Genomic DNA, 24,013 nt, shown 5'->3' on the forward strand with positions numbered 1-24,013 from the left:
TCATACACATTGCCAATACTTGTATGCCTTTTGTTAAGAGATTGACGGAAAAATTTGGTGACTGGATTTATTTGCCACAAGATGAAAACTTAGGCCTTTAAATCTCAAAATTAGAAACTCAAGGTCTTATTTGTCCTAGTGGCAAAACTGTCGGAATAGAACATTGGAAAGTATGACATTGAAAAGGATGACACATCACATGAAATCATTGTTTAGCGTAGCCATTAAAGCTTGGGGGTTTGTCGCTGAGGCCTTTATGTCAATTCTCCACCTACACATTTCAAGCATGCTTCTGGAGATCCTTATTCATTCTCCCTTTGGTTAATCCCCCTAGTTCACATGGATTACACCAAATTGTCAAGGCTAAGCAGTTGCCTTTATTGATGCCTTGACTGGGTCGCAGGTTTCATAGATTTGACTCAGAATGTTGGATTCTGTACAAGTTACTTGTCTCAAATTATATATGGTTGGCAAGACTTACTATTTATTGGCAGATTATGGACGAATAAAAAAAATTCTATAAAGCCGTCAATATAAGGTGCAATGTTCGCAGCATCTACTCTTTTGGTGATTGCGTAAATATTTAGTATACTTTTTCCAGCTTCTCTCTTGGCTTTCCCTTCTAATTCATCTTTTTGAAGATTCAAGTTTTTAGATCTTATAAATTACTGATGTATTTAGATTTTGAACTTTAATCCTAAGGTTCAGAGCCTTCCGTAACCATTCAGTGTATCCAGATTTTTGACTTACGGCCTAGCAGTTATACTATACAAGAGTAAACTAGAAGCTTTGTTATTATTGTTATGTATTTGAAATATACCAATATGAACTCATGGATGGCATTTAATAAACAGTTGCTCCTGTGAATTAGCTCAACAAATGACTATGAAAGGGCATACTAAAGTACATTTTCTTATTTCTTTGTTTCAGCCAAATTCTTGAAGTTGGAGCAGTTGGATCAGGATCCAGGTTATCCTTCAGATACCGTTGGACTTTCGGCTGATGGTACCGGTCAAGTTGGTACCCCTTTTTACACTGCACCTGAAATTGAGCAAGGATGGCCTAAGATTGATGAAAAGGTGAATGTTTGATTATTACTTTTTTTTTTTCTCCGCTTTATAGTGGTGCTCCAGCTTTGCTATATAACTCGATTTCTCAAAATTATATCATGCAAATTGTTGGGTCATCTTGGTTTACAGGCTGATATGTATAGCTTAGGCATTGTGTTTTTTGAGCTTTGGCACCCATTTGGGACAGCAATGGAGAGACACATTGTTCTCACCGATTTGAAACAGAAAGGAGAACTTCCTCCAGCTTGGGTTGCTGAATTTCCCAAACAGGCATCCTTGTTACGGCGCTTAATGTCTCCAAGTCCATCTGATCGTCCCTCTGCCACAGAACTTTTGCAGAACGAATTTCCTCCACGGATGGAATCTCAAGTTTTAGATGGTAAGTAAGATATTTGTATTTACTTAATATGTACATGTGAATTTGTGATTTTTGAAGATTTTGATAGCTATTTATCTAATAACATTTTCGATATGATCAGACAAGTCCAGTCATTAGATGAAACGTATGGATATAATAGGTATCTAGTTTCACTATTGAAAGTATGTATATAGATGTATACGCAAAAAACAGATAGAGCAAATGTAAACGCTTTTTTTTTTTTTTGGTTGATAAGTAAGAGATTTATTGAAAGCAAAGGGGATGCAAAACTAATGCTTATAGTAAAGAAACTCAAAATGAAAGAAAGGAAGTGGAGTACAGAAATATCACTCCTGTAGGTGATTAAAAGAATTCATTAAGAAATTAGTTTTGACAATGTGTGGATGGTTCTATCGCATTAAACACTAGCATATTTTGTTCCTATCAAGTACTCTATTTTTAGCACAAATATTGCAAAACTCCGACTTATTCTTCTTTGCTTTTCTGTAAACCCTGGCCTGATCTCTAAGATCCCTTTGATAGTTGGAGGAAGCATTCAATGAACATAAGTTAGACATGCACCCAAATATCCTCCACTATTTTTTTTTTTTTTTGTGTGTGTGTGTGTGTGTGTGTGGTGGGGGGGGGGGGGGGGGGGGGGTGGGGTTGGGGTCGGGGTCGGATCCCTTTAGAGCTAGGGTTTATGTTGAGGACCAATTCATCTTAGCTCAAGCAAGTCTTAATGTCAATTGTATTTGGATTGGTGTCATGGATAATTTTTTCCCAAATGATTGGTGTTGGCCACGTAAATCATTTTCGGATTTTTTATCTAAGATTATACTCTGTGCCACGTCCTTGTCATGTCCTTCTTAACCTTTTTAAAATTAGGGTTTGCCCAAAGGAGAGGCTCACAATTAACTACAATAATGACATAAATACCTTTTTTTACCCTTTATTCCAATAACACCCTTTTAAACATTTCACCTCAAACTAGAGCATGTTAAAACACATAAACTCTACCCGGTTATAACATAGACTTTGTAAACATATCAACAAGTTAATCTCTAGACTTCAGAAATTGTATAGATATTCTTCACTCAATTGTATAGAAATTGTATAGGTATTGAAGTTGCTAGATTTCGAACAGGTATCAACTTATCCCAGAGAAAGTATGCACTTGACTTATAAGAAGAGACAAGTCTTTTGGGTTCTCGACCAGTTGATGTTCCAATGGATCCAAATAAGAAATTACTAAAGGATGAAGGTGAATTATTTGAAGATCCTGGCAGGTACCGTCGTCTAGTTGGGAAGTTGAACTATCTTACTATCACCAGGCCAGATATTTCATATGCCGTTAGTGTTGTCAGTCAGTTCTTAAAGGCTCCTCGGGTTTCATATTGGGAAGCTGTTACTCGGATTATTCGGTATGTAAAGAGACAACCTGGTCTAGGAATATTGTATAGGCCAAATGGACAACTTAGGGTAGAAGGTTTTACTGATGCAGATTGGGCAGGTTCTCCTTCAGATAGATGGTCTACTACAGGATATTGCACATTCTTCGGTGGTAATCTTGTAACTTGGAAGAGTAAGAAACAGACAGTGGTGGCACGATCTAATGTTGAAGCATGGAGTGGTGGCACGATCTAGTGCTGAAGCATGGTGTAGGGCAATGGCTCATACGGCTACTGAGTTGACATGGTTACAACATTTTCTTCAGGAGATTGGTTTCTCGGCTGCTACTCCTATCCCATTATCTTGTGATAAGCAGGCTGCTATACATATTGCATCTAACCCAGTTTTTCATGAAAGGACCAAACACATTGAGGTTGATTGTCATTACATCCGAGACAAAATACTCAATGGAGATATATCTACAGTATTCGTGAAGTCTGGAGACCAGTGAGCTGATATGTTTACAAAGTCTTTATGTCGTAACCAGTTAGAGTTTATTTGTTCCAAGCTGGGTTTATATGATATATATGCTCCAGCTTGAGGGGGAGTGTTAGAAGAATGTATTATGGTTGAGGGTAGTTTAGTCATTTATGTATTCTTTAAGCTAATATGTTTCAAGTAGGCTACAAAACATTGAACGAGCCTCCTCTTTCTCTAAACCTTCTTCATGCAAACCTCTCAACACAATCATATGTCACAGGATCCGGCAATAATTTTAACATCTTTTTTTTTTTTTTTTTTTTTTTTTTTTTTTTTTTCGCTTACTTATCTCATTTTGGTTAGTTATTAATTTGTTATGTTCTACTGAGAGTAACTAGTGTTAGTTGCATTGTTGTAACTTCTAGCATATGACTTCGCAAAGTATACTTTAAATGTTTGATACATTTAGTATATAGCACAGATGAAAATTTTAAAGTTGAAAATATCCCTTATTACATAATAGATTAACTAAGTACTTTTTGCTCATATGTTCAGAAACTCTACAAAAAATGCATACTTCAGAGGACAGAAGTATATATGATAAAGTTGTCAATGCTCTCTTTGATGAGGAGATGTTAAGCATGAAAGACCACCATCATCATGCTGGTACATTGAGGTTGGCTGGAGACGAGGCCTCAGTTCAGTACACAGATTTAGACACTGAGGTTCGTGATTATGTTATTGAGGTCACAAGGGAAGTGTTCAGACAACACTGTGCAAAGCATCTGGAGATAATACCCACGCGTTTGTTGGAAGATTTTCCACAGCTCAATAGGTTCCTCTCTTAATCAAACTCCACGCTATCTTGTTTACACTAGTTTTTATCATAGTGCACAATTTGTTCCTAATGTAGTTGGCTAATTATTTCTGATATTTTATGGGAAGGAACACTGTGAAACTGTTGACCCACGGAGGAGATATGCTTGAACTTTGCCATGAGCTGCGTTTGCCTTTTGTTAGTTGGGTGATCTCCCACCAGGTATTTACTCTTCTACAGGGAGCTGTGCTAGTTTTTCTTCTATTTGTCATTGATTTTTACGAACTTACCTGAAATCATTGGGATTTTAATTCAACTGCCTATACCCTGGTTGAGCATGGTATAGGATTTGAATTCCTCTGTAATTAGATGTTCATCTTATGCCATGGGTTTAATTTTTATTTTCTGGCAAAATATTTGTACTTTTCTGTGTTTTGCTAAGCATACATTGATTTGGCGAGACCTCAACCTTAGCTTTGTTCTTTAATTTTTTATGTGTGTGTGTGTGTTTTTTTTTTCCACTATTTTTCTTTTTGGGTCACAAACACTTGTTTCTAACTTATAGATAAATGCTTTTTCTTTCTCGTGAAGCACTAGATAATTTTACTTTTAAGTTGGTTTGGAAAGAAAGAAAAGAAAACTGGTTTTTAAAGTTCACAAAAGACCACCAATGAGAGGCTAGATATGTATGAATGAATAATTCGCGGGGAGGGGGGGGGAAGGTAAGATAAAAGTCATAAAGCTAAAGAGATTCTTTCAATCAAAGTTCTTCCTTTGGTTTAAAAAGTCATAAAGCAAAAGAGATTCATTTAATTAAAGTTCTACCTTTGGTTTTTAATTGTCTTTTTCAATAAGATTTAGAGCACTTGGTCAGTGATGAAGTGCCTTTCAAGAGGTTCAATCATGCTCACATAGGTAAAATGGCTTTGGTCCTATGGGCTTGAGAGAGAGGTTTGTTGAAGAGTGGTGGTGGACTCTAAATGGAGGGTGGAGTTCTAGTGAGTTTGTTGGGGCGTATGGGATGGGGTTATGGAAGAATATCTGGAGGGGTTGGGAGAAGTTCTCAATTCTATTAGATTTGAGGTGGGAGATGGCTCCAAAGTTAGATTATGGCATGATCTTTGGTGTGGGGATTTGGCCCTTAAGGAAGGCTTTCCAGTTTTATTTGGTATTGCTTGCGCAAATGATGCTTGTATTGAGGCTCACGTGGAACTTTTCGGAGGTTCTATTCAGTGGAACGTGAGCTTTGCTAGAGCGGCTCATAATTTTTTTTTGATAAATAATATGCAAGTTTTTTTAAAAGCGTAAGGCGCCCCTACGTACACTGGAAGTATACAAGCGGAAATACCTAACTAGAAATAGAAAAACGAACAAGAAAATCAGCAGTCCACAAATATAGGGAGTGTAAAAACGAGGATAAAATGTCTTCTAATGATCTTTCCAAATCCTCGAAATTCCGATTGTTTCTCTCCCTCCAAATAGTCCAAAACAGACATATAGGCAACATTTTCCACACCACCGCACTCCTCGTCCTACCACAAGACCACCAACAGGCACACAAGTTGATGGCATGACCCATGATAACCCAAAACGGCTAAAAAGAGCACTCCACAAAGCATGAGCGATGTCGCAATGCAAAAGTAAGTGATCAATAGACTCCCTATCTCTTTTGCACATACAACATCTATTTACGACTATAACCTGTCGTTTCCTTAAATTATCCATAGTAAGTATTTTTTCTACTGTCGTCAACCAAGCAAAGAAAGCTGCCCTTGAAGGAGCCTTAGTCCGCCACACACTCTTCCAAGGAAACCCTATATAAACTGAAGAAAGACTTAACTTTGAAAGTGCCTCTTTTGGATGGAATCCACCACAGCTTATCTTTGCATCCTCTCCTTACTGTTACTAGTGCAACATTTGAAAAAACGATGCTAAGACTTCCACCTCCCAATCATGAGCCTCTCTATTAAATCTTACATTCCACTGGTTGCTGCCACCTAAGATCTCCAAATTCTTTGCAACCAAAGCATCCTTCTCCCATGCAATACTAAAGAGAATTGGAAAGGCAACCTTAAGAGTCGTTTCCCCACACCACCGATCATGCCAAAATCTAGTTGTAGTCCCGTCCCCAACAACAAGTCTAGTAAATCGAGTGAATGACTCTCACCCTTTTCTAATATTCTTCCACAACCCCACCCCAAAAGCTCCAGTGGACTCACGAGAGCACCATCCTCCCCATGAACTACCATATTTAGCATCCACCACTGCTTTCCACCATGCTTCTCTCTCGGTCCCATATCTCCACATCCATTTATCTAGCAAGGCACGATTAAATATCCTCAAATTTCTTATGTCCAACCCCCCCTTAGATATCGGGGAACAAACCTTGGACCAATTCACTAGGTGATATTTTAACTCGTCGCCTAACCCTCCCCATAAAAAATCTTGCTGTAATTTCTCAATACAGTTGGCAACCTTCACTAGAATAGTGAATAAGGACAAATAACACGTGGGTATATTCGCTAGGGGCATATAATACGTAGGATTTAACATGAGCGGCTCATAATTGAGAGGTGGATGTCTTTGTCTCGTTCTTCAGGTTGTTGTATTCAGTGCAATTGAGACGAGAAGGTGAGGACAAGTTATGGTGGCTCCCATCCAAAAGAGTGTTGTCTCATGTTAAATCCTTTTATAGTGTCATGGGGTGTAATGATGACTTCTGTTTCCCTTGCAAGAGTGTTTGGCGGACTAAGGTTCCGTAAAGGGTGGCTTTTTTTGTTTGTTTAGCGGTCCTAGGAAAGATCCTTAGCATGGAGAATCTTTGGAAGCGGCACATCATTGTGGTTGATAGGTGTGGTATGTGTAAAGGAAATAGGGAGTCTATAGACCATCTTCTTCTGCATTGTGAGGTTGATTGTGCCATTTGGAATGTTTTCTTCTGTCGATTTAGGCTGTCTTGAGTTATGCCTAGACAAGTAGTTGACTTGTATGCTTGTTGGTGGACTGCTAGCACCACTCGGAGTGCTGTTGTGTGGAAGATGGTGTCTTCATGCCTTTTGTAGTATCTCTGGGGGAAATGAATGATATAAATTTTGAGGACCATGAGAGGACTTTGGAGAAGGTTAAATCTTTATTTTTCAACACCTTGTATGGACAACTGCTTGTGTTTTTCCTTTGGTGATTAATTATCATGATTTTTTTTTTTTTTGTTCCTACTAGCTAAGTGGATTCTCTTGTATACTCCTTGTTTACTTGGGGGCGCTTTACACGTTTTATGATATCTCGATTACTTATTAAAAAAAAATAGTCACATAGTTGGATTTTACAATGCCAATTGCTGTAGCACATGCTTCTCTATTTAGTGATAAACATGAAAAATAATGTCAATTAAAGTAACTTGTGATGATACTTTCTATGCTGCAGAAATTTTCATTCAAGCGATATGAAATATCTTGTGTCTATAGAAGAGCAATTGGGCATTCACCACCGAATCGCTACCTTCAGGTGTGCGTTACAATCATTGAAAATGTTATGGGTTTGTCTCCTATTCTTTTATAGTTTTGGAAGTGAATCATATGCAATGTTCCTAATGGTGCCCCCATGTTAACTTTCGGGGGAATTTGATATAAGTTGAAGCCTCTTTATACAGAATGTGTTGTCAACAGGGTGATTTTGACATTATTGGAGGTGCATCAGCATTGACAGAGGCAGAGGTTATCAAGGTGCTGGATTCTTTTGTTTATACCATGCTCTCACTCCGTGTCTCTCTTTCCCTCCCCCAACCTCTTTTGAAAATCAAATAATGGAAGTGTCCCGTAATTTTAATTATTAAGTATACCTTTTTTTCCCCCCCTTCATAAAATGATTTCTTCAAAATAACATTGTGATTCTTGATTTTAAGTTGTACTATGCATTATCTGAAGTCTTAATGGCTAGTCACTTCGACACATGGTAAAGACATCATTATTTTCTTGATGCATCAATCTGACAAACACTTTTCAAAAATCCCAGAAGAAGAAGGCATAATTGAATTTTTTAGGGGTGTTGGGATGGAACAACAACTTATTTTGGTTCAATTATCCAAATTTTCATTGCACTCTTGTTATGATGTTTCTAATTTATTCTATTAAGTTGGCTCCAATCTTATTAGAGATTTGTGACACGCTTGATTTTAAGATCTGGTTATTTCATGTATTTTTTAATTTGTTATTGCTTTTTATAACTAATACACTATAATAACTATAATTCTAAATTATTGTAATTTGAAAGTATGGGAATTTTAATTGTATTTTAGAATGGTGGATTTTATTTTCATAGAATAAAAATGAATGAAAAAGTTAGAGAACTAAGATATTGTAAGCAAGGGAGAGGTAGTGAGAAAAAGAGGAAGCCTTTGACTTCGAAGTCTTGGTTTTGACTTTCGTCCTTTAATTTGTTTTCACTTCCTAGCCTTAATCCATTCACCTTATGTAAAGGGAAGGAAAGGGTTGGAAGAGAAACGAATGTAAGAGCAGAAGGGAAATTACCATTCCTTGTGTCTGGTTATATCAAGAAAGAAAGGAGTGGGAATAATCCAAGTGGTGGCCTGATTCGAATAAGAAAGTTTGCTTTCAGATAAGTATGATCCAATAGTGGCCCCATTTTAATAAGAAAGTTTGCTTTCACATAATTTGTTTCCCCTTTTACTTCCAAATTAGGAGGAAGCAAAGCGATGCAAGAAAGGTGATGGCTCTGTTATCTTTCCCTCCCCTTGATTTGACCCAATCATAGAGAAAAGAGGCTCCATCCTCTGCTTTGTTCTTTCTTCGTTCTCTTTCTTTTACTCTACCCTCCAAACATAGGCATATATAAATTGGCTATACAAGTAGAAAAGGTGGTCCCATGATGCTTGCTGTTCACTCTATTTCCTTAATTGATTCTTATGGTAGGATTTAATGGAAAATTTAAGCCTTCAGAATGCTGTAAGCATATTACCTGTAAAATTTTGATTTAAAATGGTGAGTTGCAGACAAGGATGGAACATTATAAATGAATATATCTTCAGGAAGTTTAGGTCCTTGATAGGACATATTCATACAAGATGATTGAATAATGATGAAAATGATTTGGTCTCAAGCAGCATAGAACTTTGGTTGATGCACCGGTGAAGGTGACATGGGGAAAATTGAAAAAGACTGGTAATTAAGACCTGTAACGCTATGGGTCTTTCTGGCCCTAGACAGAATGTAGTAAATCAGGCTTTACAGAGCCAGCCAATGACACAGACATTTTATGGTGAGTGAGGGATCACCATCCTGGAATTTGTAGAATATTTGGACCCTGTATCAAGTATCTGAGATATTTGATAAGTTCAGAAACTCACGGGCAATCTAAGCAGAACAAAAACAAGATATAATATACACACACACACGCACACTCACACTTCTAAAATGACAGACCCGTTTGTCTGGTTAGAACACAGAATGACAAAACCCCGTGGTTCATCAAATATGCGAGCATGTATTCATGTATATATGTAATGAATGTGTATATGTACATACATCTGACTGTGTATGAGAACGTAGGTAACTATGCTCTTATGTATGTCTGGATGTACATAGATACAGTCTGCATAAAATATGTGAAAAAGAAATACTCCCTCTATCCCAATTTGCTTGCCAAATTTGAGAAATCACAAAGTTTAAGCGGGACCAGTTTATGCATTGACACATCATATTCTTGATATACGTTGTTGGTCCACTTTCTGACAGTTTGAGCTTTTGACGGCTGTGGTAACTAACAACTAGGGATTATTGACATATAACTTGCAGCATTTCCTCTTAATACCTCTTATCTTTGTGTCTCTGGTGGATCTGTCTATATGCTGTATAAGTGTATTCATTATACTTGTGGCTCATTTTACAGGTGACAATGGACATTGTAGGTCATTTTTTCAATCCAGATTCATGTGATATTCATTTAAATCATGCGGACCTTCTGGATGCAATTTGGTCTTGGATAGGAGTGAAGGCAGAGCATAGACAGAAAGTAGCAGAGGTATATCATTAATGTACTTATGAGATTAGCACCATTTAGTACGTGAAGTATGACCTGACAGATGCTTCCATTTCTGAATGAAGATTCGTTCTATGATGGGTTCTCTGCGTCCTCAATCTGCTGAAAGGAAATCAAAATGGGGAGTCATAAGGCGTCAGCTTTTGCAGGTTTGTGGCAAAATTATTTGAAAAAAAAGAACTATATATATATAGTTTTCCTATGACAGTTATTTTTTTTTGGAATTATACACTAATACAACAGTCAACATTTTATTTCCTAGTGATTCTTATTATGTCTTACATTTTAAAAATGCATAGAATTTGTAGTTGGCTTGATCTTTTATTTAATCTTTGTATTAGCAAATGCGCTTCTCTTTTCTGTGAATGCAAGTCAATTTTATACATTAGTCACTTTAGAAGCTATGGAAAGCATGTACAAATTGCTGCCATTATGCATCTGGCTATGTTTCCATGAGTTTGATGTCATGAGGGTGTCCAGTAGAGTTATGGATGCCCCTTATATTTATTTATTTTGATAAATAATGTATATTAAAAAATGCACAGAGGGCTACAACTCATGTAAACAGGAAGTATACAAAAGAACTCCTACTAGGTATAAATGGAAGCACAGATGCCCCTTATATTTATAAACCTATAAGTGGATATATGTGCTAGTCATCCTATGATGCAACTAGGACTTGGATACTATCAATCACTGGGCTTAGTAAGGTTGTTTATCTAGGCCCATCGGTCCAAATGTGCTTTATATAACTAGTTTCACACTTACAGTCTTCTCTCTCTGTAATTTATAGCTATCATTTTTTTTTTTTTAAATGATCATGAATTTAATACCTTGTTCATGCTGTCATGGCACATACCATGCCTAATAAGTCTTTCCTAAATATTCTTGGTATTCCCTTGAACCACCAAAATTCTTGCATGTATTATTTTCTCAGCCCTAAAAGACCTTCATTGCCGTTTACCCTGTCTTAAATGAATTGGTTGGCTTGAAAAGAAAATGACAATAAATCTTGTGAAGGGGATGCATGCAAATTTTTATAGCTACTATAATGTGTTTCAGATGGATCTATTCATTCTTCTTAATTTTATTTCTTTTACAGGAGCTCAATCTAGCAGAAGCTGTTGTAAATAGGTTGCAAACTGTTAGTTTAAGGTTCTGTGGAGCTGCTGATCAGGCAATTCCGAGATTGAGGGGAGCCTTGCCAGCTGGTAGAATTTTATTGTTTATATTTTTACATAAATTCTATGATGAAACATACGCTTATCATCTGGTACAATAACAATGCAGATACAACTACACGCAAAGCACTTGATGAGTTGTCAGACCTCTTTAGCTACTTGAGAGTATGGAGGATTGAAAAACATGTATATATAGATGCATTAATGCCACCAACTGAGAGCTATCATAGAGATTTGTTCTTTCAGGTATCGTATCTATGGTTAATTTTTTCTTTAGGAATTAATCACATCAGTTGCTTAAGCACTACCACCCTGGGAATCTATAAGCCAGTATTTCTAGCCCCGTGAAATTTCACTATTCCAAATGACTTCTTTATTTCCCTTTCTTTAATTTTAATTTTACTAAAACTCTTTTATCCGCATCTTTGATGAACTTTAGATAGTTTAAATCCCTTCGCTTTTTCTCTCTAATCCTAGCTAATTTATAAATATCCTTTCCCCACCCTTTGTGTCTATTTTATCATACAAACCATCATATGCTCTTAGTCTAGCCTCCTTAATTATCATTAGCCTTTTACTATCATAAGCTGAATTTTATCATGTTAAATATTTGAGCTAATTCTTTTAAACTGAGCCCAACAATAGCCATGGTTGATGATATCTAATTATTATTATTATTGTTGTTGGGCATTCATGTAATTCTGTTTTCCAAATCTTATATAAATAATATGTTAGTAGGGTGGTACTTATCAAAAAAAAAAATGCTAGTAGGGTGGTAACCCTAATTTTGGGTCCTTTCTTCTAGATAGCCATATTCTTTCTCTCTTTCTCTCTTCTCCTTGCTCTTCTCTAGGGTGTTCGAAAAAATGGACTACCCTATCCACCAGGCGGATGTTGACCAAAATTGGTTGGTTTTCGTCAAGGGCGGGTCGGTTGTCAAAAGACAAATGTATTTGTGACCGGTGGTCGGGTTGGAGGTCAGATTAAGAGTTTGGTTTTCCAATTTAAACCGACTGGACCCTCCCTCGCATTGTATACAAGATATATTGCCAACAGGTCATAGGTCCTTACCTTCACATATGTGTTACGAGGGAGGAGTAAATGGATCCAATGCAGGTCTCTAGAATTTGTTTATTGCTTTCACTGAAAAGAATACAAGAAGATAATTGTGTTAATTGGTACTTGCTGAAGTAGTTGAGGTATAAACACTCACATTTTGTGGGAAATATGTGGCTAAATATTTGCTTTAATTACGAAGCAACCACTTATATGGGCTTAAAGAAGCGAGCAGATGCTTCGTGAAAGGTGTATGAGTAATTGTAGTAGGTCTCTATTAGATAACATGAAGTTTCAAAATTTGGGATTTGTTTGAAATATTCACCAAAAGCTGATAGATGACATGATTAAATGATATGCAAACATAAGACATAATTCTATTGAGCCTCTGACTGTGGGTGGCTCTACTACTTCAGATCTAGAGGTCATTAGAAACCATGTTACTAGTTTTTACGAGTCTCTTTTCACAGAGAGCCTCAACTGGAGACCGAGGTTGGATGATCTTGAGTTTTGTTAAATGTTGGTGAGGCCTCTAGGTTGGAAGTTCCTTTCGAGGAAAGGGAGGTGTGGGAGGTGGTGAAAGGTATGGATAGGGACAAGGCCCCAGGCCCAGATGGCTTCTCTATGGCTTTTTTCTAGGATTGCTGGAATGTGATTCAGATGGCATTATGGCGGTTTTTGCGGAGTTCCATGAGCGAGGTAAATTTGAAAAAAGCCTTAATGCTACGTTTATCTCTCTTATTCTAAAGACACATGGAGCTTCCGATATTAAGGATTTTCGTCCGATTAGCCTTGTGGGAGGGACATATAAGATTGTTGCAAAGGTCTTAGCCAACAGAATGAAGAAAGTGATGGATAGGGTCATCTCTAAACCCCATAATGCTTTTGTTAAAGGTAGGCAAATCTTGGACTCAGTTCTCATTGCCAATGATACGTCTATTGCGGATAATAGGGAGTGTCCAAATGGCTCTGTGCAGTGGAATGTTTCCTTCATTTGTAGGGTTCATGATTGGGAAGTGGAGGTCTTGGCATCTTTTTACACGCTCTTGTATTCACACTTGATGCATGGGGTAGGGGAGGATAGGATGTGGTGGATCTCTTCACGTAAAGGAAAATTTGAGGTAAGATCTTTTTATAGGATCCTTGCTTCTAAAGATCCTACCCCTTTCCGTTGGAAAAGTATTTGGCCCACTAAGGTTCCTTTGAAAGTGGCTTTTTTGCTTGGACGGCCCCGCTTGGGAAGACTCTAACCTTGGATAATGTTCGGAAGAGAGGTATTGTTGTGATAAACCGTTATTGCATGTGTGAATCGGATGGGGAGTCAGTTGACCATCTCTTTCTTCATTGTAGGGCTGCGCGTATCTTGTGGAATGCCATTTTCTCTCGGTTTGGTTTGTGTTGGGTGATGTCTGGTAGCGTCAGGGGTTGCATGCTTCTTGGTAGGCGGGTGGCAAATCTCATAGTACTGTTGTGTGGAAGATGGTTCCTCTTTGTCTTATGTGGTGCATCTGGATTGAGAGAAGTGTTAGATGTTTGGAGGACTCGTCTAGGAACATTGAGGACCTTATCCACTTTTTCTTGTACACCCTTTTCACTGGGATTGCTGGCTGGCTAGCGCCCTTAGTAATCAGCTTCCCTGACTTTCTTTTTATGTTCTCTTCTTCTTTTTCTTCTTCTTAGTCGCTCTCTTGTATACTCCTTATGTACTAGGGTTGCACCCCTTTGCGTTTTTGATTAATACATCTTTACTTATCAAAAAAAAAAAAAAAAAATTTAGACCCCTACTCTCTCTTCTCATTATTCAACTTGGTATTGGAGTAATGGTTCTGAGTTTGAACCCTAACTTCATAATTTACCTCACATTTCAATTAAATTTTTTACATGTTAGGCCTCACTTATTGAGGGGGAGTTTGAACTCACATGTAAGGAGAAATGTTAGAATATTAGTAAAATGAAAAATTTACCATTTCCTATCAACCTAAGTTTTTGGGATGAATGAACACATCCAGTACTGTACAATTTGGATTTACTGGTCATGATCTTGCATTCACATTGTAAATATTTGTGATCATGTTGGAATTTTCCTGATCATGAATGTCTGTTTCCTACCAGGCACCCGAACTTAAAATTTATTCATAAATTATTTTCTTGGTTCAATGGGATGTCTAATTCAAAATGAAGATGAGGTAAAATAGCAGCAAAGCATACAACATGATTCTTTTTTACTAAAGAAAAAACATAACTATTCATCTTCTAGTGCTGATCGCATCTATGTGGGTCCTGTGAAGGTCTGATACAATCCTAGCCTGAAACATTTTGTGTGAAATGGCTGCTGTCTAGACTTGAACTCATCCACTTGCCTTTGGCACCCAAGAGTTTACCATGGCACCTAACAATACCTCTTTTAAGCTATTCACTTATTTGTTAGCTAATTACAGTCATACATTATAATAGAACAATACTTTATAGTTGTATTATGAAACTTTTCAGAATGAAAGTTAGTGAGGATTTAATTATCGAGTCCATTAATCTAGTATTCTAGTTCTGGTACATGACTTTTAGTAACTATATGAAAATATTTCATTCAGTTTTATTTTAAATTGTTAAATTCCTTTGAAACGAGGGGAATAAGTTTATATGGTTTATTTGAAGTTTGGACCCTAAATTGATGTATTAGTGTGAGCATGTTGTTGTGTGCTTGATATATATTGTTGGTGTGCTTCCTCATAGGCCAAGCATAGAGAACCTATGGTTTATGAAATTTTTCCAATTGAACCCAAGTTGTTAAACACAATTTTAACAATCCAATTTATGATTCAATTACCACTGATATTAACACCAAAATAAGAATAAGCATAAAACAAATCAACACACAGATTTGGTGATGAAGTTAAAACCTTCAGTTCTTCAAAAAGTTGCAACACCCCTCTGCTCCTCTCCTTGTATTGGGGTGGTCATGTGATATGCAATTGATTCACCATTGCGTGAGGTTGTTATTGGCATAAGCACACACCCCACCCACCTTGGGTGGGTAACTAGCTATTATAATGGATTGTTCATTAAAAAAAAGGACTCTTCAAAAAGTAAAACCACTCTGAGAGGCAACCAACTCCAAAGGCATTCACAATAGAAGGCTTATATTACAGATTGTTCTACTTACAAAACCTTTGTAAACTTGAAAACCCAATCTCGTAACCCCGGTAAACAACACATTCACCTCACGTCGCAATGACTCCAGAATCTTTTTTTTTGATAAGTAATAATCATGTTTTATTTTATTTTTTGATAAGTAATGATATAAAAGAGCGCAAAGGGGCGTAACCTATATACACGGGAAGTATAAACAGAGAGCGCCTAGGAGGGAGAGAAATGAAAAAGAAAATCAGAGAAACTAATCACTAAAGGAGCTAGCCAAGCGGCTGTCCAAGAGTAAAGAGTAAAGAAGAAGAAATAAGTCAATTCCTCTATGGTCCTAGTGGAATTTTCAAAACATCTAGCATTTTTTTCATTCCAAATACACCACATAAAACATAGAGGGATCATCTTCCAAACAACCGCGCTTCGAGAACGACCTCCCGACCACCAGCTAGCAAACAAGGCCCTCACCCGGCAAGGCATGACCCAATGCAACCCAAACCGCTGAAAAATCGTGTGCCAAAGAGCAATTGCAAGCTCACAGTGGAGAAGAAGATGATCGGCCGACTCTCCGGTCTTTTTGCACATACAACACTACTCCACAACCACTATGTTCCTCTTACGCAGCGTATCATGAGTCAAAATTTTGCCTAGGGCCGCAGTCCAACCGAAAAAAGCCACCCGCTGAGGCGCCTTAGTACGCCAAATGCTCTTCCAAGGAAACTCCTCTTGATTAGAAATGGCCAAGGCCTTATAGAACGACTTAACCTCGAACTTGCCCTTCTTGGGCGGAGACCAGCAAATACAATCTACGCTGCCTAGGGAAACCTTGCAAGAATACAACCGATCAAAAAAAGGAGAAACCAAATCCATCTCCCAATCTTGTACCGATCGTATGAAAATGACATTCCACTCAACAACCCCATTCCTCCCAATAAAATTATCCTTCACCCAAGCTTCTTTGTATCTGGCGATACTGTATAAGGATGGGAAAGCTTGCTTCAAAGAATTGTCCCCACACCAAATATCATGCTAGAATCGGACTTTCGAACCATCCCCCACTTCAAAACGAATACCTTTGGCAAAGAAATTCCACCCTTTCCGAATATGCTTCCATAGCCCCACACCATGAGAGCCCGAAACCTCCTTCGTGCACCACCCACCTTCTTAGTCTTCATACTTAGCTTTGATCAACTTACACCAAAGCGCCCCGTTCTCATTTGCGTTTCTTCAAAGCCATTTCCCCAAAAGAGCTTGGTTAAACTGATGCAACTTCCGAATGCCAAGACCACCATAACGTAGAGGGCTACAAACTTGGTTCCAACTTACAAGATGCAACTTGGGCTCATCCCCCATTCCTCCCCACAAGAAATCTCTTTGGACTTTCTCAATCCTTTTAGCTACACTTACAGGGATCGGAAATAGAGACAAAAAGTAAGTCGGAAGATTAGCCAAAGTGCTCTTAATGAGGGTTAAGCGACCTCCTTTAGAAAGATACATTCTCTTCCAACCTGCCATCTGACGCTCCATCTTTTCGATCACTTCATTCCATATAACCGTATCCTTGTACGACGCCCCAAGAGGGAGGCCCAAATACTTCATAGGCAATTCGGCAACACTACACCCAAGAATGTTAGCTAAGCCCCCAATGTTCTCCACCTCACCAATGGCCACAATCTTTGACTTTCCAAGATTCACTCTCAAACCCGAAATAGCTTCAAAACATAAGAGAATGAGACGAACATACCGGATTTGCTCGATAGAATCTTCACAAAAAATCAAAGTATCATTTGCAAATAAGGAGTGTGAGATCATCAACTCCGACAAGACCCTATTTCCCACCGAGAAACCAGTCAAAAGGCCTTGGTCAACTGTCGCATTCACCATCTTACTCAAAGCCTCCATAACAAGCACTAACAATAACGGTGAGAGAGGATCCCCTTGCCTGATTCCCCTCGAACTGTTAAAGAACCCTTCCGGAGAACCATTCACAAGAAGGGAAAATCTTACCGTCTTAATACACCATTCTATCCAAGCCCTCCACCTCTCGCCAAAACCACATCTATGCAGCAAATACAAAACAAAGTCCCAATTTACATGGTCATAGGCCTTTTCCAAATCCAATTTAGAAAGAACTGGCACCCCTGATTTCATGCGACTATCCACACATTCATTTGCAATAAGAACAGAATCTAGGATTTGCCGGCCGCCAATAAAAGCATTTTGAGAATAGGAAATGACCTTACCCAAAACAGTTTTCATCCTATTGGCAAGAACCTTAGACATAATTTTATACACCCCTCCCACCAGGCTAATGGGCCGAAAGTTCTTCATCTCCACCGCATCCGCCTTCTTTGGAATCAAGGAAATAAAGGTTGCATTCAAGCTCTTCACCAATTGACGTCTGCGATGGAACTCTGCAAAAACCGCCATAACATCTTGCTTAATAACACCCCAGCAAGCTTGAAAAAAAGCTATGGAAAAGCCATCTGGACCCGGAGCCTTATCACCATCCATACCTTTTACCACCTCCCAAACCTCCTTTTTCTCAAAATCTCTTTCTAACCACCTATTGTCCTCCTCCTCGATGTACAAAAATGGCTGGTTATCCATTGTAGGGCGCCAAGAGCTTTGTTCCGAGTAAAGACTTTGGTAATACTGCACTATGTGATCTTTTACCTCCACTGGATCACCGGATACGATGCCATTAATACGAAGCACTTCCACCCGGTTGTACCTTCAGTGACTCCAGAATCTTTAGGCTTCTTTTATATGGATTGCCTTCATGAACGAACCTCATCTGCTTCAAATCAGAATTCTGATGGCTGAAAGCTTTGCAGTGGTTTCTGGCCACCATTAGAAGTGGTCTGGCGTCTTTCGGTGATCCCGGTGGGTACTCTTTAGGGGCGGCTGAGTTGGGTCATAGGCTCCGTTTTTTTCTTTTCGTGATGATGGCATCTAGGGCGGCTCTGTACCCAACGGAATCCAAGTCCATGTTGTGTTATTCCTGGAAGCCATAGGTTGGAAGAGGAGCTCAAATGGATGAGAAACTGATTGCCGAGGCTGTGGAGGCGATTAGCGTCCCGTTGTCTTTGTTGCTAAGTTCTCTTGCTTCGTCGTTGGTTGGGGCCATTGCCCCTACCTACACTGGTGGCAATTAGGGATGGGGTCAGCAAGTCCATTCTGGTAAGTTTTCTTCAGTGAGGCTTCCTTCTCCCGACAGCTTCTTGGGTGGCCCAGAGCCCGGCAGGTCAGCTATTTCGCTGTGGTCTGACGTGGATGGGCCAACTACCTCTTTTCAATGGGCTGATGGTATTGTGGGTGAGCAGATCCCGCATAGGCTGTGGCTTCTGTCCTCTTCGGCTTCTGGGTGTTCTCCTTAATTCTTGCCAGGTATGTCTTGGAGGGATCTGGGAGGGGGGGGGGGGGGGGGGGGGGGGGGGGGGGTTGTTGTAGGCTTTCCTGGGGTTCTTCAAGATTGCCAAGGCTGTGCTATCACACCAAGGGGATTTCTTATGGAGGGAATGAGAAGGGCTTTCTAGAGGTTTGAATCTCTGCTTCCAAACAAAAAGGGAGTAGAAAGCTTAAGAATTTAGAATGCTGAATCAACTTTGATGCTAGGGGAGTTGGTTCTAGCCGGGGCAAAGGCAAGAGGGCTCTTGTTGTGTCTTAATGTAGCCTAGGGGTTTTGGGTTCCTATTGTGGGGCTGTCGTGGGGCTTTGGGTTTTTGTGGGTTTTTTTTTTTTTGGTTTCCTTTTTGTATACTTCTTGTATGCTTAGGGGCGCCTTTGCTTTTTTATAATATTTCTTTGATTACCTATCAAAAAAATAAAAATAAAAGAAAAGAAACTATGAGAAGTTTATGATCTATTTAGCACAAGAACAATGACAAAATTTTCTCTTATCAACGGAATAATGCCTCTCTTGATCTTTTGAAGTCGTGGTATGTGAGGCTTGTATAGATCGGGAGAACGTGGGGCTTTTTGGACCAAGTCAGCTAGGGTTTCTATGAAGTGCCGCAATTCTTGTTCAAATAAGTTTAAGTTCGTTCAAACTAGATCTAGGGTTTTGTAGTTTTGAATATGCTTCGTCCGAACAAGACTCTGCATTCTGTGCTCCACTCGTTTGAACGAATCACCAAACGAGGTATTGAACGAAACTCTCTAGATTCCTTTTGATCCTTCGTTCGAATGAGAAGTTACCAAGACAGCAACCGAAGCATTCTGAAACTTTTCATAGTATCTCTTTCGAACCAACCTGACCTCATTCGAATGAGATTTTCAACTTCTTAATTTTTCATTCTTTCAACTCCAAAAAATGTATTGATTCAACCCTACACCTAGAACTTTCACCCAAAGATATTTTGTCACTAATTTGCCAACTAAAAACCTTACAATTTATTACATGGTATCAAAACCTAGTGGTTATTATATGTCAAAACCAAGCATTGAGGACCCCCCATTTTCTGTCTCTTTTGTTTTGCACGTGTAATGCCTGGAGCTCGTTTACTGTTATTGAACAGACCAAACATGAGATGAAGTGTTAGTGTTATGTGCTTCATATACATTGTTGGCTTACTTTTTGATGGCTTAAGCTTTTGAGACTGCTGGTTTCTAACACGATGAAAAGTACATTATTGTATAAGCAATTGGAGTTTTGTGTGTTGGTGCAACTTTCTTTTTTCAGAAACGATTACTTGCAGTTGTATAGAAGAGCACGGTCTACACATTAGAGTTTGTAGGTTTAGTACTATCTCTCTACATAGTTGGTTTCACACAAACTTAAAAGATGAGTTTGTAGCATATGTATATGCATTTTTTTCTCTTTTTGTTTGGTGCTTTGGTACCTTTAATGCTGGGGACTGGGCTTGCTTGCTCATTTTTTGGCTCATTGTTTTGATCAATAATCATATTACCATGTTTGTTTGTTTGTTTTTTTTTTTTTTTTTTTTTTTTTTTTTTTTTCTCTTTGAAAGTAGCCAATCAAGAAGCCAGAGGAGCCAAGCCAGCACTCAGGCAAAGAATTCCTTACTTGTTTGATAAGTATTTGCCTGTAATATCATTTATAGAAACACAATAAACAAATTTTTTTTTTTTGGGTAAGCAAAGTGTATTACCAACCAAAATGAGTACAAAGCATAAGTATAGAAACACAATAAACAAATTTTTTTTTTTGGGTAAGCAAAGTGTATTACCAACCAAAATGAGTACAAAGCATAAGGGCATCCCAAGTTATACAACAAGAGCAACACAGCCCTTTTTGGCAAAAAACTAGCAGCAATGCCTAAGATTGCTATTGCTATGACCAACCAAAGCGGCTTCTCCAAGAGAAAATATATACACCATAAAACCATTGCTATGCTATCAAACTAGCAGAGTCTAACTTATTTGGCTGCATGTTATTAGGAAGCTCCCAATCAAAGCAATGGACAATTTGTGCCACTACTAGCCAAACCTCAGTGAGACCCAATTGCATCCCTGGGCAGCCTCTTCTGCCAGAGCTAAACAGGATAAGTTGGAAGTCCCGTCCCCGGACATCTATACTACTTCCAACAAACCTGTCAGGGATGAACTTCTCTGCATCACTCCAAACACGTGGGTCTCGCCCAATTGCCCATACGTTTACTATGATTCTAAACTTATGGGGTATGTGGAAACCATTAACAGTGCTGTCCTCCATGGCCTCATGAGGTAGCAACAATGGAGAGAACTGAGGCCGTGCAACCAACAGTTCTGTTGGTCTTCTGCAGTTCTTTTACTAGGTTCAATCTGCTTCTGACAAAATGGCTCACCTCATGGTGAACTATCCAGGCATCCTTGCTCTCATGTTGTAGAGTTCTAGCATTTCTTTCCTGCGGTACATAATATGCAGTGGCAGAACACATGATTTTAATCACAAGTGTTGGAAATGTTTTTCCTTCTGAGTATTGATCATCCATAGAACAGTTTCACTCCAACTTCTCACCATCCAAGTAATGTTTCTCTTCTCGTTTAGGGCTATTTGCACATTAACATATACTCAGATTGTATTCTGTTTCATGCTTACAAATGAAACATTTACATCTTGCCCCTCTAAAATTGCTTACCGTGTGTTGATAAAAATCTGAATATGTTTTTGTTTGTATGGGTTCAACCATGTTGCACTTTTCTTCCCAAGGTATATTTAATAAAGGAGAACAATCCTGGATCACTTACCGACGGTGCATTGCTTTCTGCTGGTGGTCGCTATGACTATCTGCTTCACCAAATGTGGGGTCATGAATATGTAAGCTATTTCCATTAGTATATTTTTCCTACTTTGTATTTTTTTCTATGTCTCGTATGTATGTGTAAGCACATGGGTTCACATAACGTGATGGACAATAAAAGTGTGTTTGTGTGTTTTTCTTTCAGATACCGTTACAGTTATACCAATTATATAGTATTCATTATCAAATTATTTTTAGAATGAATACCATATGAACTTTGTACCATTAGTTACTTTCTTTTCTTTTTTGTTCCAGAAAACCAGTCCTCCAGGTGCTGTTGGGACTAGCCTTGCATTAGAGACGATAATTCAGCACTCTTCGATAGATTTTAAACCAACTAGGTGCTATGTCCTTTACCTCTTACATTTCTTTTATTTTTTTTTTACTCTATCAACTTTCTTCTAACCCTTAATCCTTGGACCATTATCTTTCCATTGAAATTTTTCTCACACTAGATATATTTACATCCACAGATACGAAGCTAGCACAATTATTCTTGTTTGTTCAAGAGGAGGAGGTGGTCTGTTGGAAGAGCGCATGGAACTTGTTGCTGAATTATGGGAGAAGAACATCAAGGTTTGAGCATAAAAATTTTATGCAAATAGGCCACTTTACGAAGTTGCCTAACTGTTGCTCTCTGCTTACTGGTTGCTAATGTCCTTCAGGCTGAGTTTGTCCCCACACCCGATCCAAGCCTTACAGAGCAGTATGAATATGCAAATGAACATGATATAAAAACCCTGATCATCCTAACAGACACAGGTGTGTCTCCAGCTGGTTTCGTCAAGGTAACACTTCTACTGTCTGAAAGTTCATTTCTGAATATACTACTTTTCTGCTATTGATATCTCCTGAACGGAATGTAATGGGGTAGCATGTCAATTTAGTTAATGAATGAATCTTGTAACTTAAATCACATGGATGAACATCAAAATGTATGGCTTCCTAAAAAGTAATTAGATGACTAGACCCTTCTCTATCTTGAGTGCCAGACTGCAAACCTACTGACCCTCATGTTACTCAAGGGGCCCATACAGATACGTAGAGTCCTCCAGTGTTACCATTCCATCTGATGGCTCCGTTTATTCTCTCTCTTTCTTTTTTTTTTTCTTTTTTTGTGGGTGCTTGGGGCTGCAGTGAAGGTGGGTGTTAGGGTGGTAGCTGGTTCAATTGGAATGGTGTTACAAACTCGTTCTATTGGGGAAATTTAAGGAAAAATCGATTTTGGTCTTTACCATGTGTATTAGGTTCCAATTCAGTTTAGAACTTCAAAGTTGCAATGGATTCCTTGAGTAGTTTAAAAAGTTATAATTTAGTCTTTTTGTAATCAGATGTAATTGCTGACAGACCACTTCTAGTTGATAGGCATATGCCACGTGGATAATTGTCCGTGTCAACTAGAAGATTTTTTGAAACGTTTGTTTATTAATTAAATAATAACAAAAACACAAACAAAAATCACTTTTTTCTAAAAAAAAAAAAAAAACAGAAACCCTGGCAATTAGAGAAATGGAGGAGATCATCATCCCAAGGAAGTGGCCATGTGATGTCATGGTGACATGCCTCTGACCCACGGATCCAATTCCAGTCGAAGTGTCTGTCAATGCATCACTTTGTGCTATTTCAGATCCCCACCGCCCAAATGTCTGCCAATCACATTACAATTGAGTCACTTCCGAACCACTCAAGCTAACGTCATATAATCAGAGATCTCACAACCAAATAGAAATAAATTTCGTCATCTCATGATCGATTAAATCTGGCGACAGAGAGAGACCTTGATTGACTTGACCCAATATAAATGAGAAGGTGATGCTATTGTTTGTATTTTTTTTGTTAAGATCTGAAAAAAGGTGAGGATGATGGTGGCGATGGTGAGGCTTGTTTTGGTGTGATATGTATGCCCATGGGAAGAGGGGAGTGGGGTTTTATTTATTTTTCATAGAAAATTATTATTTCGGAGTTTTTCACTTGGCATAGCATATGTCCGCATGAATAATTTCCCTGCAACATGTCATGTGAGCCAAATTGCTTTGTCAGCTCCTCCTCTCATGTCCAGATGACAACAATTATTTATTGCTACTTTTTAAATTAAGCAGGGAATTCATTGAAGCTTTTAAGATTTAGGACCAAATTGAATGTTGACGTAAAAGCTCCAACCCCCTGCAACCCTCAACCAAAAATTGACTCAAGTCAAAGCCAATGATAGTATCATATTACCC

The 24,013-nt window shown here is 38.5% G+C and overlaps 1 protein-coding gene across 5 annotated transcripts in view; it reads left to right on the forward strand.

Moving 5' to 3' along the window:
• Window positions 1-24,013, forward strand: part of GCN2 (protein kinase family protein) — a 71,907-nt gene that overhangs the window by 45,562 nt on the left and 2,332 nt on the right. For 4 of the 5 annotated variants that reach the window (XM_059595292.2, XM_088513293.1, XM_088513296.1 and 1 more), the window contains 14 exons: window positions 931-1,079; window positions 1,200-1,449; window positions 3,856-4,135; window positions 4,246-4,339; window positions 7,541-7,621; window positions 7,783-7,839; window positions 10,022-10,153; window positions 10,237-10,320; window positions 11,274-11,382; window positions 11,462-11,598; window positions 21,701-21,808; window positions 22,047-22,132; window positions 22,265-22,367; window positions 22,457-22,579. In XM_059595292.2, the coding sequence (XP_059451275.2) occupies window positions 931-1,079; window positions 1,200-1,449; window positions 3,856-4,135; window positions 4,246-4,339; window positions 7,541-7,621; window positions 7,783-7,839; window positions 10,022-10,153; window positions 10,237-10,320; window positions 11,274-11,382; window positions 11,462-11,598; window positions 21,701-21,808; window positions 22,047-22,132; window positions 22,265-22,367; window positions 22,457-22,579 (1,793 nt within the window). Of the gene's footprint in view, window positions 1-930; window positions 1,080-1,199; window positions 1,450-3,855; window positions 4,136-4,245; window positions 4,340-7,540; window positions 7,622-7,782; window positions 7,840-10,021; window positions 10,154-10,236; window positions 10,321-11,273; window positions 11,383-11,461; window positions 11,599-20,949; window positions 21,644-21,700; window positions 21,809-22,046; window positions 22,133-22,264; window positions 22,368-22,456; window positions 22,580-24,013 lie in introns of those variants that run through there. The other variant, XM_088513297.1, reaches the window with a different exon arrangement.

Source organism: Corylus avellana, chromosome 2, assembly GCF_965113065.1.
Source record: "Corylus avellana chromosome 2, dhCorAvel1.hap1.2, whole genome shotgun sequence".
NCBI lineage: Eukaryota > Viridiplantae > Streptophyta > Magnoliopsida > Fagales > Betulaceae > Corylus > Corylus avellana.